This window comes from Nannobrachium achirus (assembly GCF_963921795.1).
Source record: "Nannobrachium achirus genome assembly, chromosome: 16".
Taxonomy (NCBI): Eukaryota; Metazoa; Chordata; class Actinopteri; order Myctophiformes; family Myctophidae; genus Nannobrachium; species Nannobrachium achirus.
In genome coordinates, this window is record NC_137823.1 from 5,403,383 (window position 1) to 5,422,273 (window position 18,891).

General features: G+C 42.7%; 1 protein-coding gene across 1 annotated transcript in view; it reads right to left on the reverse strand.

Annotated features, from left to right (window-relative positions):
* fig4a (FIG4 phosphoinositide 5-phosphatase a) overlaps positions 1–18,891 on the reverse strand; it is a 135,181-nt gene that overhangs the window by 38,055 nt on the left and 78,235 nt on the right. The window contains exons 16-20 of the mRNA XM_080744384.1: positions 13,917–14,055; positions 10,887–10,945; positions 8,918–9,065; positions 8,289–8,372; positions 4,512–4,710 (exon numbers count right to left, since the gene is read on the reverse strand). Coding sequence (XP_080600510.1) covers positions 4,512–4,710; positions 8,289–8,372; positions 8,918–9,065; positions 10,887–10,945; positions 13,917–14,055 — 629 coding nt within the window. The remainder of the gene's footprint in view (positions 1–4,511; positions 4,711–8,288; positions 8,373–8,917; positions 9,066–10,886; positions 10,946–13,916; positions 14,056–18,891) is intronic.

Genomic DNA, 18,891 nt, shown 5'->3' on the forward strand with positions numbered 1-18,891 from the left:
TAACGTATCGTATCGTTTTACAACGCAAATAATCGGTATCGAATCGTTTTGCAATGGAAATAATCTATTGTCTGGAAACGCATTATTTATGCCTTGTATTTAATAATAATAATAATAAACTTTATTTATAGAGCACTTTTCAAAACAAGGTTACAAAGTGCTTTCCAATGGCAGAATAAAATACAGTGCAATAAAATTCAATGAGATAAGACAACAGTAAACAGTAGCATTTAAAAGATAAACAACTAAACAAAATAAGTAAAATAAAATAATAAAAGAAAATAGAACATAATACATAAAAGGCTAATTAAAAGCCTTGGTGTACAGGTGAGTTTTCAGTTGTGTCTTAAAAGAATACAGTGTCGTAACTAATCTTAGAGCCTCAGGCAGGGCATTCCAGAGCCTGGGTGCCCGGACCGAGAAAGCACGGTCACCCATGGTGACAAGATTTGTTTCTGGGACTTTTAGTAGAGCCTTGTTTGAGGACCTGAGGCTGCGCCCTGGGTTATAGTCCTCCAGCATATCAACAATATAGCTGGGGGCTAGGCCATGTAGTGCTTTAAAAGTAATCAATAAAATCTTAAAATCTATTCTAAAACTTACAGGCAGCCAGTGAAGGGAGGCAAGGACAGGTGTAATGTGGTCACGTCTTCTGGTGTTGGTCAATAATCTGGCTGCGGAATTTTGCACTAGTTGAAGACGGGAGATTGTTTTTTTGCTGAGACCAGAATACAGGGAGTTACAATAATCTATGCGTGATGAAATGAAAGCATGAATGACCTTCTCCAGGTCTGAATATGAGAGAAAAGATTTAATTTTTGCAATATTTCTAAGCTGGAAAAAACATGATTGTACTACCTTGGTCACTTGAACATTAAAAGATAAATTAGAGTCAAACATAACGCCTAAGTTACGGCCAGCACTTTTAACATTTTGTGACAAATTGCCAAGCTGTGACTGAAAAAAGGGGGTGGAATGTGGGGGGCCAAAGAGGAGGATTTCGGTTTTTGCCTCATTGAGCTGGAGGAAGTTCTGGGACATCCAGCACTTGATGTCAGAGAGACAGGTAAGTATTTGGGTTATATTGTCTGTGCTGCCAGGTTTGAGGGGGATGTACAGCTGTGAGTCATCTGCGTAGAAATGAAAATTAATCTTGTGTTTACGGATGATATGGCCAAGTGGGAGCATATATAAGGAAAAAAGTAACGGGCCCAAAATGGAGCCTTGGGGGACACCAGAGGTCAGGGGGACCTGAGAGGATTTTGTCTCCCCAATCACCACCGAAAAACTCCTATCGGTGAGGTAGGAGCGCAACCAGCCGAGAGCTGTATCCCCGATGCCAACCCAATTTTTCAGGCGGTCAATTAAAATAGAGTGATCCACGGTGTCAAACGCAGAGCTAAGATCTAAAAGTAATAAAATCGAACAGTCTCCATCGTCAGCAGCACGAAGAAGGTCATTTGTGACCTTTAAAAGAGTTGTTTCCGTGCTGTGACAGGCACGGAAGCCAGATTGAAAATCCTCAAATACATTATTAAAATTCATAAAAGAAATCAACTGATTGGACACAATCTTTTCTAAAATTTTGGATAAAAATGACAAGTTAGAGATTGGCCTAAAATTATCTAAAACTGAGGGGTCCAAAGTTGGCTTCTTGAGGAGGGGTTTGATTAGAGCAGCTTTAAGACTGGAAGGGAACAGACCAGTGGACAGAGAGCAATTGATAATAGTTAAAATATTAGGTCCAATTATATGTAAAATCTCTTTAAAAAATCTAGTTGGGATAGGATCCAGGGTGCAGGTAGAGGATTTCATGTGGGATATAATATCCTCCATGGTTGACAGAGAAACCTGTTCAAATTGGGTGAGTAAAACAGGGACAGCAGGGCAAACCGCAAGTTCTCTGAGCTCAGGGGTAATCTGTTGTCTAATAGTTAAAATCTTACTTGTAAAATGGATGAGGAACTCTTCACACCTTTCCGGGGTTGCATCAAGAGGTTGACTGGGGGGTGGACTAATTGCAGAATCTATCGTCTGAAAAAGTATTCTGGGATTATGAACTTGTGAACTTATTAAGCGGGAGAAATATGCATTTCTTGCGTCTCTGACTGCAGTCTGATATGTAACCATGGTTTGCTTAAGAATGTTGTGGGATGTGAGTAGCTTATCCTTTTTCCATTTACGTTCGGCCCTACGACATTGTCTTTTAATTTCACTTGTGTGGTCATTTAGCCAGTGCAGGGCATTTGGTTTTTGTAGTTTAGATTTGAAAGGTGCAATTTTGTCCAAAATAAGTATACTGTTACTGTTAAAATGATTCACTAGCTCATCCACAGAGTCTTGAAACTGATCTGCGATGTAAGGTGGGACAGCTCTGAAGGCGTTTTGGAAGCGAGAGGCAGAATTAACATTAAAAACACGAGAGCGGGAGGATTTAGCAATTTTAACAGGGAAAATGGAAAAGACGGGGTCAAATTACTTTTCCATTCCAAAAAGAATAATGTCTGTAATCTCTGTGTTCATGTCAAGGTGCATGTCAAGGGTTTGTCCATATGTGTTGTAATATAATGTCCATGCATTTGCTAAAGTATCACAGTGTTTACTTATTTATATCCATAATAGATTTTTCCTTAAAAAAAATGCTCTATTGACACGTTTCACACAGATTTCATGTCTTTGCTAAATAGTTACTATATCGATTTTAAATCATTGAATCGAATGGTATATCGCCATGCATGAACCAATATCGTCCATGTATCGTATCGTCAAACATGTATCGTGATGCGTATCGTACATAGACTGTAAAAAAATATGGACGGTGCGAAGCCATTGGTTTCTATGCAGCTTTTTTGTCCCTTGTATGGGTGTCGCCATGATTGTTTGAATGGTACCCCAGGAATCATAAGGAATGCTATTGGCTCCAACGGTCACGTGCAACCGCAGAGATACATGGGAGAATGTGGTCGGAGCCTCCCGAAATAAAGCACATGAAGAAGAACACAGCCGGCTGGTTTCAGTTTAGTTGGCCACGCCCCCCGCAAATTTATCATCAATTTTAACATAAATGGGACCATATTTGCACAAAATCATATAATATCACGCATATCATGGTAATTGAAAGGCAGTTTTTCACTAGCGACAGGAACCATAAAGTATTTATGACGATGTTTATTAAGGTTAGAAATTAAAGAGGAAAATCAATGGGGTCCAGTGGAGAACAAATCTTTTTGCTACCTCGCGGGGGGAAAACAGCGCAACTAGCGGCCAATCATGGGATCTTTCTCTTCAGGGAAAGCTTCATGAATAATCCAGCCAACAACACCCCTGGTATCGTATCATTGATCAAATGTATTCCTGGGGAAGGAATGAGTGAGTGAACGCAGTATGTGAGATGTCCCGCCAGGCTATTATTATACCCCTAGTCTGTACGTATTCTCAACTTCATGAAGGAGGCCCAGGTTGAGCCTCCTCCCCGATGCACCACTAACACCTACTCTATTATCAGCAACCTTTTTAGCCAGGCAATTATGTTAGCAGAGAGACAGTTCTCATTGATAATAACCATCCCTTGCGTGCAGAAGCCCTATTTCAAACTCAATGAGATGATGTCAACTCTTCCCTCTGACGCAGAGGGCGAGAAAGAGAGAGACGGGAAGACATTAAAAGAAATGTTCTGGGAGAAAATGTAATCAGTGCAATCCTCCAGTCTTATTTGCGAGGGAAGGCAAAAGTGTGCGAGGAACATTTTGAGATGTTGTGAATTTGTGACATTTCCCTCGGGCCCCGTGAAGGCATGACACCACAGGCAATCAAGCAGCGGTAGAAGTAACAAGCAAGGCAGGTTGGCCTTTTCTGTTAATCAACTAGGATATGTCAAGAGAGGTTTTATCAGAACACTGGCTTTCTGACGTGCCTTGGTTATTGGTTACAGCAGGGGTTCCCAAACCTTTTTTGTCTCAGGGCGCCCCATAAATATGTTTTTTAATCCGAGGCACCCCTACATTATAATTTTCACTCCCAGCACCTTATATTTATAGCATATCGTCGTTGTCGGGTGGAAACCTTGTATGTCCAAAACCGTTTGTTTTGCATTTATCATTTTAAAAATGATTTAAACTAGTGAAAACAGCCGATCTGCAAGGCGTTGTGTGCTTGTAGATCTGCTGTTTTCACTACTTTTGTGCGACAGCCTTGTATGATGAAGCAGGGCTTTACTTTACGAATGAACATACACATTTGGAGATACGAGGTTTCCACCCGACAACGACGATATACTAGTGTTGTTGCTGCTCTTATACCACCATTATTGCTGGGGTTGGTGTGGGCCAGACAGTAGCCCCCCTGCGGGCCGCAAATGGTCTGCGGGCCGCCTATTGGTGAACCCTGAAGTATGGCTTTGATTGACGAAAAAAAACATACACATTTGAAACTTGGTGATACGAGATTTCTGCCCGACCGCGACCATATGTGGGCTACGTACAGTATATGTACAGCGAGTGTGTTGTGCATACCTCCTGTGTGCGGTTGCTCTCCCCCGACTCGGTGAACAGCTTGATGGGAGTGGAGCGCTGCGACACGGCGCCGTCGTCCTCGCGGTCCTCCTCCGAGTCGTCCTCTGACGTGCTGGAGATGGCCTCCTCGCTGGGGGGGGGAGGCGCGCTGGCCGCCGTCTTCCTCTGGAGCACCGTCTCCTCCTTGTTGCTCTTGTTGCTGGATATGTGCGCACGCACACACACACACACACACACACACACACACACACACAAAATGACGTAAATCAAACGTTCCAGTTTATTATTGATATGTATTTCAGATGGGGGGCCGCGGACCCCCATCTTTTGTTCAAAACGGACCAATCCTGCAAACTTTGGAAGCCAACTGTAGCCAATCAGGATGGAATATGAATAATCCATGTTGATCACATGACGGTAGAGATACTGTCTACCGATGTGCATGATTTGTGGACAAAAATCTGTAGGAGCAGTGTTCAAAGATGTGTTTTGCAAACATGGGCCTCATGGTGGTGCTAGAACAGGGCCATGTGAAAATAGTGGGGCAGAGGTTCTGAATTGGCATCCAGGGAGTTTGGCCACGGACGGGCCAACGACGCCGGAGATTAGCTGATAACAAACTAATCGGATACACGGACGAACCGACAGACGGGCACACGGACGGACGGACAGGGCCGAAAACATACTCTCCTAGCGGAGACAAAAATAGAGGATTCAGGTGGAGGGAAAAAAATACAATGCATAGGAAAATACAACAGCCATTCAAACCGGAGTGGAAAAGGAAATGGGACACGTGGAGAATGAGGGAGGACAGCAGCAGGCACGTGCAAACAAACATAGAAATCAAAGGGGGCTTGAGCCCCATGCCCTTTTATCCGTCTGTAAAAAGTGCCCTCTCCAGACCAGGAATGCAGTTTTTACTGTGGTGAAAGAGATGTAAAATGCCCTGTTTCCATGCCATATCTGAAGGCAGCATTCAAGAGAATGAATGGCCTTGTCCAAACTCTCCTGAATACAAATCCAGTATTGACTTGATTATTTAGTTTGGTATCACGCACTGAAAATAGCCGACCTCATAGCTCACGTTGCGACACGTTGTGAGCTTGGAGGTCGGCTATTTTTGATATTGTCAGCCCCCTTTTCTAAAGGCCCCTTTAGAAATGTCAGCCCCTGCCTCTCTAACATTCTCTGCACATCCCTGGACAGCGGCAGGAAAACACCACCACACGGTGAGGTCGTTTTTAATACAGGTGCCTAATGAATCAATGTGCTACAGCTGAGAGCTGATTGCATCATCTGCCCGTCATTTGACTGAGAGCATCGGCCGAACACAACAGCTCCTCATCTAAGCCCTATAAAACGCTGGGGGGAAAACAGTGACATTCGACACAGGCCATGAATAACTACTAGTGGCGTGTGTCCATGGTGGAAAGGGTACTCTAATGTTTTACTTGAGTAAACGTCTCATTACTGCAATGCAATGCGTGGCTATTTTCAAATGGCCAAAATGGATAGGCTTTAAGAGGTTAAAGGAGTAGTTCACCCCCAAAATTATTTTTTTTCGAGTGATTACTCATGCTATACAGACATGAGTTTCAATAATATTTTGTTGTATTTGTTGCATTCCTAAGACAAAAATGTGATTATAGTAAATTTACCCCCATTGATTCCGGATGGGGACCCGAATGCGTGGCACTGGATGGGGAAACCGTCCGGGTAAGTTTACTATAATCAAATGTTTGTCTTAGGAATGCGACAAAAACCAAAGAATATTATTGAACTCGAGTCTCCATGGCGTGAGTAATCAATAGTAAGTCATTTTGGGGGTGAACTACTCCTTTAATGTATGTTTTTTAATGATAATCAAAATATACAAAGTAACTAGTAACGAAAGTGTTCAAATAAATGTAGTGAAGTAAAAGTAAAAGTATTGGAAATTGGAAGTACTCAAGTAAAGTACAAATACCTCAACATTTTACTCAAGCACAGTACTTAAGTAAATGTACTTAGTTACTTACTCCGGCAATGAGTAAACATAGCGAGAGGTGTAGAGAAACACAGTGTACTGGCAGGCATACCTTTATGTGTTTGTGTTGCATTAATGCGAGACCATGTGTGAGTTATTATGTAAGAGTGTTGTTTTTGTTTTCTGCACACCGTGAAGCAGAGCTTGCAGGGCACTGTGACATCGGAACTACGGACTGTATTACACAGTGGTGGACTAACCAGTAGCCACCCTGGCCACAATATGCGCTGTGGGCTGCATAACTGAAGTGGCGGGAGTGCTGTGGTTAAGGGAAGTTACTAGGGATGGTCCGATCAGGTTTTTTGGAACCGATCACCGAGCACCGATCACAAAAGTTTGATCACCCGATCCCGATCAATCACCGATCCGATCAAGTTATTATTTATATTTTCTAAATGTTAATGTTTTTACTTTATTTCATTCATTCACTCATGAATTCATTTATATATTTGCCTTACTGTATAGTTATTTACCAGCATTACTATGTATTTATTATCATAGCAGTAATTAATTATTCCTTCAGCACTGTGGAAATCAATACCCCAAAATGGCCTCAAGTGGGCATACTGAACGGCTGGTTGATCAGATGCACCGATCCGATCCGATCGGTGAATTTACCTTTTGATCTAAACCACCGATTATCGCCGATCATGCTTTGATCGGCCCGATCCGATCCATTGCCGATTGATCGGTAACATCTCTAGTAGTTACGTCATGCAGTGCAGGTCTGTTTACATCCGCCAGCAAAACAAACCTAAATAGATCGTAGCTCTTAACTCGCTCTTTTTTTTTTTTTTTAAGATTTGTTTTTGGGCTTTTTATGCCTTTATTGATAGGACAGCAGACCGACAGGAAATGGGGAGAGAGATGGGGAATGACATGTGGCAAAGGTCGCCAGGATCGGGAATCGAACCGGCGACGCCAGCAGGCATCACAGCCCAGCATGTGGCACACGCCCTGACCACCAGGCCAGCGGGCGCCCCCTTAACTCGCTCTTAACTCATTTAATGCCAGCCTATCACCACTAGAGGGCGCCCAGTGACCAGAGAATAATGGAGATATGCTGGTAATGCATGCCCAAGCCCTGGAGCCATGACTTGCCAGATCACTTTCCTTTGTGCATGTACAGGAAGAGGATGAAGTTAGCTTGAAGTTAGCTATTGGCTACCAAGCATTTTAGATTTAGATTTTCGTCAACTTAGCCATGATTAAACCTTGCACACCTAATGCATGGGAGAAGAAACAGAGAAAATGAGCTCTAAAGATCCTGGATTGCATTGGAGTGGATGGTAAATATCAGCAAATATCGGCAAATATCGTCCTCTGTAAGCAGAGGAATTTTTCTTTTTTTTTTTTTTTTCTTTTTTTATTAAAAAGCCGAACTAGTTCGGGATCGGCACTGTGGGATGCGATAATAAAGCCGAACTAGTTCGGGATTGGCACTCAATGAGTTAATAGGTGGAACTTTGTCAGAAACCATGTTTTTGTTTGGATAGTGTTTATTACGAGCGCAACAAAAGGGTCTGGAGAAGTATACTTTTTTTTTTCGCCATGGGGGAATACACTGTGAAAAAAAACATTAACATCCGGTGAAATTCTCCCAGCCGAAGTAGCACCTGCACGTCGTAACGAGGCTTTTCCCTTCGCAGATGAGTAAGCCTGACTACGCGAGGCTAACTCTGTCCACCACTGCATACATTTAATAAAACAAACCACACCACAACAGTTTAGCCACTCTCACTCTCACTCACCCCAGCACCGACTTCCCTGTCTCCTCTGGCTTGCGCACTGTGAAGGGACTTGGATCCACTCCCACCGTCTTGGGCATAAACTCCCTTTGCATGGACAGAAAAAAAAAAGAAAAAAAAAGTTAAAGGTTTTAGGTGAATATTTTGTGAAGAGAGAAAACAAATCAGAGTGTGTGTGTGTGTGTGTGTGTGTGTGTGTGTGTGTGTGCGTGCGTGAGTGTGTGTATGACTGCAGGGGTCTTCAACAGGGGGTCCTTAGAGTTACTACAGGGGGTCCTCCAGATCTTTGTGTGATAGAACCTTTTTTTTATATCAACCACTCGAACCCTAGCATCCATATTCTGAGAACTTTAGCCAAAAATAGCAGATCTACAAGCAGATCTACATTTTCGGCAAAGAGCTTTGGTGTAGAGGGGGAAAAGGGCAGACCAAGTACAGAGTGAAAGGTGTTGATAGTTCAAGTGGTTAAATATCTGAAAACACACATTAACATGAATCCAAAATACACTGATGATTGTGCTGTCGAACGATTAAACTATATGGAATCTATGAACAGGTTGTGGGGGTCCCTGCTTCATCTCTCTCTCAACTAGGGGGTGTGTGGGTGTGGGTGTGCGTGTGTGTGTGGCCACCTTGCAGAGTTGGTCATGGCGATGCAGAAGGTGTCATCAAAAGAGGTGAGTTCATAGGGCTTGAAGAACTCTGTGTAGATGTCCACGCTCTCTTCATAGCGGTTCAACCTCTTCACTCGAATCTTCTTCATGTTTTCCTCACAGGGGACTGTGCGCACACGCACAAGCACACACACACACACACACACACACACACACACACACACACACACACACACACACACACACACACACACACACACACACACACACACACACACACACACACACACACACACACACACACACACACACACACACACACACACACACACACACACCAGTTTAACCACCAGTCCTATTCAAAACTTTTAGTTAGGCATTTTAAAAGGTATAAAATATATGTGGATTTTTGTTTTTTTGTGGAGGTACGTCGGTGGCCCAGTTCCAGCGATTTGCGATATTAGCTTTGGAGATCCAAACAGACACACAGAGACCACTGCGGACGGCTAAACTCACAACGATGGCCAAAACGCAAAACCTCCTATCTGCAAATGTCACGATTTTTGGATTTCACTTGAAATGAGGACAGCAGGCTATGCTGTACATGGCCAGTCTGTCTGCAAGAACGTTCTGCCCCTCATTTTGTAAAAAAAGAGAAGAAAAAAAATCATGTGACTAGAACATGACATTTGACAGGTTTGGAAAAGTGGCAAAATGTTGACGCTCAAAACCTCCTATCTGCATTGCCTTGTTGATTGCTAATGATTGGTGCCAGGTTGTAGCCTGACACTCAGCCTGAATTGACATTTCGTTTCACTTCATTATTCAGTCTGAAGTCAGTTCCACCCACAGCCTTTGCAGGGATGGGCGTTGCCGAAATGAGGCACTGTTCAGCGATTGGTTCACCGACCAACACATGACATAGTGTTGTTATGTGTGCCTGGCTGGCTAGTGGCTAACCTGTTGCTTGCTAGTGCTACTTGCTAACCAAAGAAACAGTCAGAATAGGAGCACTACGAACTAGTAATCAAACACAACATAACATGCCTGCTACTGGTGTTTCATAGCGAGATCGATACGATCGCATTTTACCGAAATTTACCGCGACACGATGTGCGTACGGTACGGCGGCGGCGCTGGTGTACTTGGAAACACACATGAGTTCTGGGAAACCCCCACCCACGCTGATCACAAGACGCTGATTCACAACGCTGATCCGCCCGTTTGGATTTTCAACCGAGGCAGGCCTCCTCATTGAGAGCGATTCTAGACCTGAATCGCAGAAACAAAAAAATTAAAGGGGTGTGGCTAGCGATTCAGGGTCTGGAACTAGGCTAGCCAGGTTGTGAAACTTTTACCACACCAAGAGGGTGAGTTGATCAGAAATGTTAATTGCGACCGCCAGGTCGCATTTACTATCAAAACCCTCCACCGGCTGTCCGTCCGTCAGTCAGTCAGTCACACGTCACACGTCACACTTTTGCCCTGCTCATATCTCCACACAACCGTTACCCCGATCCATGCCAAATTTTCAGACACTGCTCCTACACATTTTGGCCTAAAATCACGCTGCGACCTGATGGTCGCTTATCTCCCGATTAGGGAGTCTTACTGGTCGTAATACTTGTAACAGACCTGTAGAATGTCTTGATCTCAGTTAAGTGCTGTAAAAAGTCTTATTTAACAAGGGTTAGTAGAGAGGTTTTGGTGTTGAACACACACTTTTCTTTTCCATTTTCCCAACAAAGGGAATTTTTCAGATAGGGGGTTTTGCATTTTGGCCATCGACAAACCACTCCCATAAAAGATAAAAAGCTTCTTTAAAAATAAATATAATAAATAGCCAATGAAAATATTAGCCTATGCCTAAAACACGGATCAAAGGAAAAATGGAATCACATTAAGAAACAATCTACACACGTAAATGGGTCAACGGTATCACAGACAACGGTCGTACGTAACAAGTGATTATCAGATTGAAAGGTACCTTCATCGTAGGCCACGGGCAGGAAGGGGAGGATTGCTTCTGACCACCAAAAGGTATAGCTGGAGAAGGAGGCAGAAGGAGGTCATGGCAATGAATGAATTAGCGCCTCAGAGAAAGATTTCCACTGGCAGGCAGAGTATTTAGGACACCTGAATACATGATGGTTACGTAACCTACATATGACATCTAGACACCTGAACACAAAACAGCCTTTTATGCAATACAAACCAATCCGAGTGTGGTACTTTTCATGACCTTAACCCGCTCAGAACGGGTAACACATTATTGCATATTATTATGTTATGTATTATGTTATGCTTTAAAGGTGTATTCAGTGATAATGAAAGTGGCCGGGGGTCATTTTGTCACAGCGTGGAAATGTTTAGTTTTTTATAGATCTTTTACACCATTAATGTTCTCATTTTGATCATTAGACCCAATCACTGAATTTCGGTAGGCCTACGTCTCCAGCTTCAGGATATGTATGATACTGATTTACTACGAGACTGTGGCATTTTATGAGTTCAGTAGTTTACGATCTAGGCATTTAGCAGACGTTCTTAATTCAGAGCGACTGTGGTTCTCAAAACTTTTATTTTGACCATCATAACTAAACATCATAACATAACTATGGCCATACTCTACCCTGATTGGTCGAGGACTGGCTGGCCACCACTGAAAACGGAATCTAGCTATGCTCGCAACACGGGCCATGGTGGAAGTCCTTATATGGTCAGCACACATTCTAGTGAGGAGAATGAATGGAAAATGTACCAATTATATTTTTATTTGAATGAAATACAATCACTGAATATACCTTTAACTATTGAAAAATAGCAGATCTACAAGCTCGCAGAGCGGCACCGAGTGCCGTGCTCTGCGAGCTTGTAGATCAACTATTTTAGAAAATTTGACCCGATTTTGACCCGATTCTATAAGTGTCTTTTGAATCCTTCTAAGGTTTATTTGAAGAAAATATATGTTTCTATGTCAGCAATCTGGCCAGCCATCGTCGAAGAAAAGGTCCTTTTCACTTAACTGGAGCTCAGTTAGTCTGTTCTTGAGAGACTACTATGTCAGTGGATCTCAAACCCCCAAAATGATATGTATTTGGCCACGGACCCCCATCTCAAAATATTTAGTTCCAGGACCCCCCCAGAAGCAAAATTTTAGTTACAAACGTTCACTTTAAAAATACATAATATTCAAAGATTCGCACACATTTTCACGACTTTTTCAAAAATAGCAGATCTACAAGCTCGCAGCGCGGCACTCGGTGCCGCGCTGTGAGCTTGTATATCTGCTATTTTTCAATAGCTAAAGCATTCAATAATTCTAGGCCTAAATGGGTTAAGAGAAAGCGCACAGTGCGTGACCATGAATTGAACTCAATTTCCATCCACATAACGGCGAAGCCTCTTTGGCCCATTGTGGCCATACAAACTAGCAACACACAGGCAATATTACATATCAGTTATTATACAAGCAAGGATGGTGGTGATGGACTAGCTCTCACGCACGCAACACATGAACGCAGAAATGACGGTGAACTGGGTCAAACCTTATTAAGTGTTATGAGAGGGAGTGAGCGTTACGTAAAATACTCTCAGGACGCTTGCATTTTCATAGTCAAACCCCGGGACCCCTCTGTGGTGTCGCAAGTATGCAGAGGACGAGAGCGCAAGGCGGTAGCTACTGTAGTTAATAGTAAGACTCCCTAAATCGGGAGATAAGCGACTGTCGCATACACAACCTTTAGAAGGCAATGGTAGCCAATCAGGAGGGAATATGGGAAATGGGACAGCTCCATGTTGATGACATGACTTTAGTGATTTTAGGGCAAAATCTGTAGGAACAGTGTCCAAAATGGTGCTTTTCAAATATCGGCCTGATGGTGACGCTAGATGGGACAGATGCATGTTGATGACATGACTTTAGAGATATTGTGTACCGCTTTGCATGATTTTAGGGCAAAATCTGTAGAAGCAGTGTTCAAAACTGTGTTTTGCAAGAATCGGCCTCATGGTGGCGCTAGAAGAGGAGCATGTGAGAAATGAGGGGTGGGAGGTTGTGGTTTGGCAGCCAAGGAGTGTGGTTTGGCAGCCAAGGAGTGTGTGTGCAAAGTTTTGCATGGATAGAGGCAACGGTGGCGGGGATATGAGTAGGGGAAAAGTGTGACGTGACGGACATACTGACTGACAGCCGGTGGAGGTTTTGATAGTAACTGCGACCTGGCGGTTGCAACTAGGGAAATCCTTCTTTGGAATTAAAAAGTCAAATAAGCTTGTGCTCATCGCACACCGCTGTAGACTTGCACTCGTAGATTTGAATCCCCCTCTCTTTATATGTTGCGCGAGCTTCTTCTTCTTTCGTGTATCGTCGTCAGATGTCCAGCCTTGAATTGAATGCTTTAACCAGTGAAAAATAGCAGATATACTTGCTATCTGCTATTTTTGAAAAAGTCGTAAAAATGTGTGCAAATCTTTGAATATTATGTATTTTCAAAGCGAACGTTTGTAACTCAAATTTTGCTTCTGGGTGGTCCCTGGAAATAAATATTTTGAGATGCGGGTCCGTGGCCAAATTCATTTCATTTTGGGGGTCCTTCACATGAAAAGGTTTGAGAACCACTGACATAGCAGTCTCTCAAGAACAGACTAACTGAGCTCCAGTTAAGTGAAAAGGACCTTTTCTTTGACGATGGCTGGCCAGATTGCTGACATAGAAACATAGGTTTTTAAAAAAACCTTAGAAGGATTCAAAAGACACTTATAGAATCGGGTCAACATTCAAAATGTTGACGATTTTTCAAAAATAGCAGGTATACAAGCTCGCAGCGCGGCACTCGGTGCCGCGCTGTGAGCTTGTATATCTGCTATTTTCCAATAGTTAAAGCATCAAATAATGATACACAATAATGTGTACCCGTTCTGAATGGGTTTAACTGTGTACACGTGTGTGTGTGTGTGTGTGTGTGTGTGTGTGTGTGTGTGTGTGTGTGTGTGTGTGTGTGTGTGTGTGCGAGCGTACCAGCGTCTCTCCTGGGGCAGGGCCATGGAGCTCCTCTGGTGCAGGTAGAAGTCGGTGGGGAGCTCCCACAGGTGGGGCTTGGACTCCGAGGGCTGGTAGACCTGGAGGAACAGGTTGATGGCATCCTGCCTGTCTGCGTCTGAAACACACACAACGTGGAAAAACCTCAATGCAGAGGAAGCATGTTTTTTTTTTTGTTTTGCGCAAGAAAGTAGGGCTGTCACAATTCACCCTTTGTCAAATCCCGCCCGTTGTCCCGGCCCTCTTCACACCCATTGGTTGCTGTGTCTTGGTGGGACATTCGGGGGGGACACTCCATCCACTGACATTTTAATTCAGTTGCTTTGTATTGTTATTCTGTGTGTTCAATTCTAATTTCAAACTTGGTTTCAGTAAAATGGAGCTGCTCAGTGACAGGATAGTGACTAAGCATGTTTTTAAATGTTTGTATTTCTCCAAAAATGATGTTTTAGCTAATTCAACATAAAAAAGGCGGAACCAGGGCGGGACAAGGCAGATAGAGCCTGCTGGTTGGTCAGTCAGGGACCAACCAGAAGGCTAACAAAGGGTGAATTATTACATAATTGTCTAATCGCGATTATTTGACGTAAACATGTTGAAAAATGTTCATATAAGTAATTTCTTTTTTAGAAATAGCAGATCTACAAGCTCACAACGCGTCGCACCGTGACGCGCTGTGAGCTTGTAGATCGGCTATTTCCACTATCAATGTTCTTTTTGAAGTATAAAGTTGTCAAATGTGTCAGTAATTTCTGTGTATATTTAGGTTACGTGTCATATCTGCCATGTGCAACTTCAAAGCCTACAAGCCAAACAGAAATGTAATTGTCAACGACAAAAACACAATTAAATCGTTAATCACAATGATATGAGTGACTCGTAATGTAAAATGTCATAATCGTGACAGCCCTACAAGAAAGGCATTAACATGCAATCACATGACATCTGCTTGTCTGAAGGGAAGCCGAACCAAAAAAAAGTTTTACTGTTGCGTACCTGTACAGAGAGCCGCACTGCGAGCTTGTAGATCTGCTATTTTTGATTGTGAAAATGTGTGCACGTCTTTGAATATTTTTGACCCGATTCTTCTAAGGTTGGGGACTGCCCATAAGTCCGAAGGTTCATTAGTCCGAATTTAGTTAGAGTTACTGAGGTTAAAGATTAGCATGTTTCTACGTCAATGGTTCCCAAACTTTTTCATGTCAACGACCCCTAGAATTAGATGCGTTGTACAAACAAATGTTTGCTTTAAAAATACATGATTTGCACAAATACAAGATCTACAAAAAATAACAGATCTACAAGTTCGCAGAAATTTTTTAATAGCTAAAGCATAAAATGATTCCAGGTTTTAATGTGTAAAACATATCTTAGTATTCTGCCATTGATGACAATGTGATCATGAGCCGATATTGAAAGTTCACCCTCACGACCCAGACCAGTGGTTTTCAACCCTTTTCAAAACTGCGAACTTCGGTCGCAACAAGAAGCGAAAACATCACACCTGAAAATAATGACAGAGTAACAATAGGTTACACTGGGAGGCTGGGCGGGCGCAGAGATCTTCATTCGTTTGTTTGTCTGCTTAATGATGGGCAGACAAACCAGCCACGTGCGCACAGCTCCATGTAGACCTGTTGTATAATCCCATTTAGAACGGGTACACATTTTGTGTATCATTATTTTATGCTTTAACTATTGAAAAACAGCAGATATACAAGCTCACAGCGCGGCACCGAGTGCCGCGCTGCGAGCTTGTAGATCTGCTATTTTTGAAAAAAATTGAAAATTTGAATTTTGACCCGATTCTATAAGGGCCTTTTCCACCAAAAGAACCTTTGTTCCAGAACCAGTGCCTGTTCAACTTTCTTGGAACCTTGGTTCGTTCTTGCAAACCGGCTTGCGTTTCCACCAGAGTGAACCAGAGCCATTGTCCCCCAGTTCAGATGGTGGTTCACTGGATTTTGTGGTTCCGGTTCTGAACCGACTTTTACGTTTCGGAACCAACTCCGGTTCTCTGTGGAAAAGCACACCTCTGGTTAATCCCATAGGCGGGAGAAAGAACCAGAACCAGTTCTTTGCCGGTGGAAAAGGCCCCTAAGTGTCTTTTGAATCCTTCTAAGGTTTTTTTGAAAAACCCCATGTTTCCATGTCAGCAATCTGGCCAGCCATCGTCAAAGAAAAGGTCCTTTTCACTTAACTGAAGCTCAGTTAGTCTGTTCTTGAGAGACTACTATGTCAGTGGTTCTCAAACCTTTTCATGTGAAGGACCCCCAAAATGATATTTATTTGGCCACGGACCCCCATCTCAAAATATCTAGTTCCAGGGACCCCCCCCCCCCCCCCCTTTTTCAAAAATAGCAGATCTACAAGCTTGCAGTGAGCTGCTATTTTTCAGTAGTTAAAGCATTCAATAAGTCTAGGCCTAAATGGGATAATTAGCCAGTAAATAGAGTCCGTCGCTTTAATTATCGCCTGCTTCCCCGCAATTACCTGCAATTATATGGTAATAACGCATTCACCCAAGAATGAGGTAAGGATTGTGGTGACCTCTTGAAAACAACATACACGTGTTGCAACTATTGTATCGGTAAGAACATAAATGGAACAGTATTACAAGCTGATTATATAAACACACACAGAAGACGTGCAGTAACTAATTAGGTATGTTTTATGTAACCGGTCTTCAGCTGAACGTGCTGAAAGTTCAAACGTAATCCCAACACGAAATCCTCGCTTCCCACACTCGTTTCCTTTCCTTGGGTCTCATTTCCTCCCGCCGATGAGGGAAGAAAGGCAAAAATGTTGCTTTGAGAAGTGGGACATGAATTGTGCTCAAGCGTCTTATTGAGCGACATCCATTTCTAATAACGACAACACTGCCGACAAGCCCGTTCAGCCTCGAACAGTGATATTAAGGCATATATGAGCGGGGGTGTCGCACCGAATTCTGAGCCCTGGGTACAAGGATTCAATGTGGGCCCCACAGGTGGAGGGGGTTCAACTCATTCAGACTGGGAACACATTATTACGCATTATTTTGTGCTTTAACTATTGAAAAATAGCAGCTATACAAGCTCACAGCGCTGCGAGCTTGTACATCTGCTATTTTTTGAAAAACCGTGAAAATTTGTGCAAGTTTTTGAATATTTCAAATCCTGCTAAGGTTTTTTGAAAAACTATGTTTCTATGGTCAGTGGTGCACAAACTTTTTCACGTGAAGGACCCCTTAAATGATATGTATTTGGCCACAGACCCCCATCTCAAAATATTTCGTTCCAGGGACCCTCGAGAAGCAGAATTTGAGTTACAAATGTTCGCTTAAAAGATACATAAGATTCAAAGATTTGCACACATTTCTCACTACTTTTCAAAAATAGCAGATCTACAAGCTTGTATATTCTGCTATTTTTCAATAGCTAAAGTATAAAATAATTAAGGCCTAGTAACTCAGTCCCACTTCCCCCCCTTGTGACGCCCCTGTATATGAGTTGCTAATTGCCTGGTGCTGCTCTACAACCAATCACTAACTAGATGACTACAGTGCCTCCCCTACTGCCATAGGCTGGCGATTAGAATGACTACCGTCTCCAAGATGCGTCAATTCCAGTAAAGTAATTTTGCCCGCCATCCCCTGGCAATGACATTATTGCACTGAGCGAACTCAGAGGAATTCATCTTAACCCATTTAGAACGGGTACACATTTTGTGTATCATTATTTTATGCTTTAACTATTGAAAAATAGCAGATATACAAGCTTACAGCGCGGCACCGAGTGCCGCGCTGCAAGCTTGTAGATCTGCTATTTTTGAAATATTTTGAAAATTAGATTTTTGACCCGATTCTATAAGTGTCTTTTGGATCCTTCTAAGATTTTTTTGAAAAACCTATGTTTCTATGTCAGCTATCTGGCCAGCCATCGTCAAAGAAAAGGTCCTTTTCACTTAACTGGAGCTCAGTTAGTCTGTTCTTGAGAGACTACTATGTCAGTGGTTCTCAAACCTTTTCATTTGAAGGACCCCCAAAATGATATGTATTTGGCCACGGACCCCCATCTCAAAATATTTACTTCCAGGGACCACCCAGAAGCAAAATTTTAGTTACACACGTTTGCTTTGAAAATACATATATTCAAAGATTTGCACATATTTTCACGACTTTTTCAAAAATAGCAGATCTACAAGCTCGCAGCGCGGCACTCGGTGCCGCGCTGTGAGCTTGTATATCTGCTATTTTTCAGTAGTTAAAGCAATCTCTAATTCTAGGCCTAAATGGGTTAAACTCCAATCAGATTCCTAATCACCACAGCCCTAGGAGGCTGTGTGTGTTATGAAAAATATAAAAAAAAACAGACGAGTAAGGGAATACAGAGAGACAGTTTCGCCACATGAAAACTCTGTCTCACAGAGACACGGGAGCCTACACGTTTTCAGGCCAAGGACCCCTTAGTTGAGAGAGAGATGAAGCAGGGACCCCCACAACCTGTTCATAGATTCTATAGTTTCATCGTTTGACAGCACGATCATCAGTGTATTTTGGATTCATGTCAATTTGTGTTTTCAGATACAGTATTTAACCACTTGAACCGTCATTACCTAATAAACTTGACCTTTCACTCTGTACTTATGCCCATTTTCCCCTCTACCAAAGCTCTTTGCTGAAAATAGCCTATCTACATGCTTGTAGATCCTCTATTTTTGGCTACAGTTCTCAGGATATGGACACTAGGGTTCAAGTTGTTAATATAAAAAGGATCGGAAGATTTGGAGGACCCTGTGTAGTAACTCTGAGGACCCCCTGGACCCCCTGTTGAGGACCCCTGATCTATTGCTCAGTAGACAAAGCTGCTATACTGGACACAATTACAAATGCTGTCTCACCAAGGTTAAAAGCTTTAAGTATAATAGGATAATGATCATTAGCCTGAACAATAATAGCAAGCCGCCTCCATGT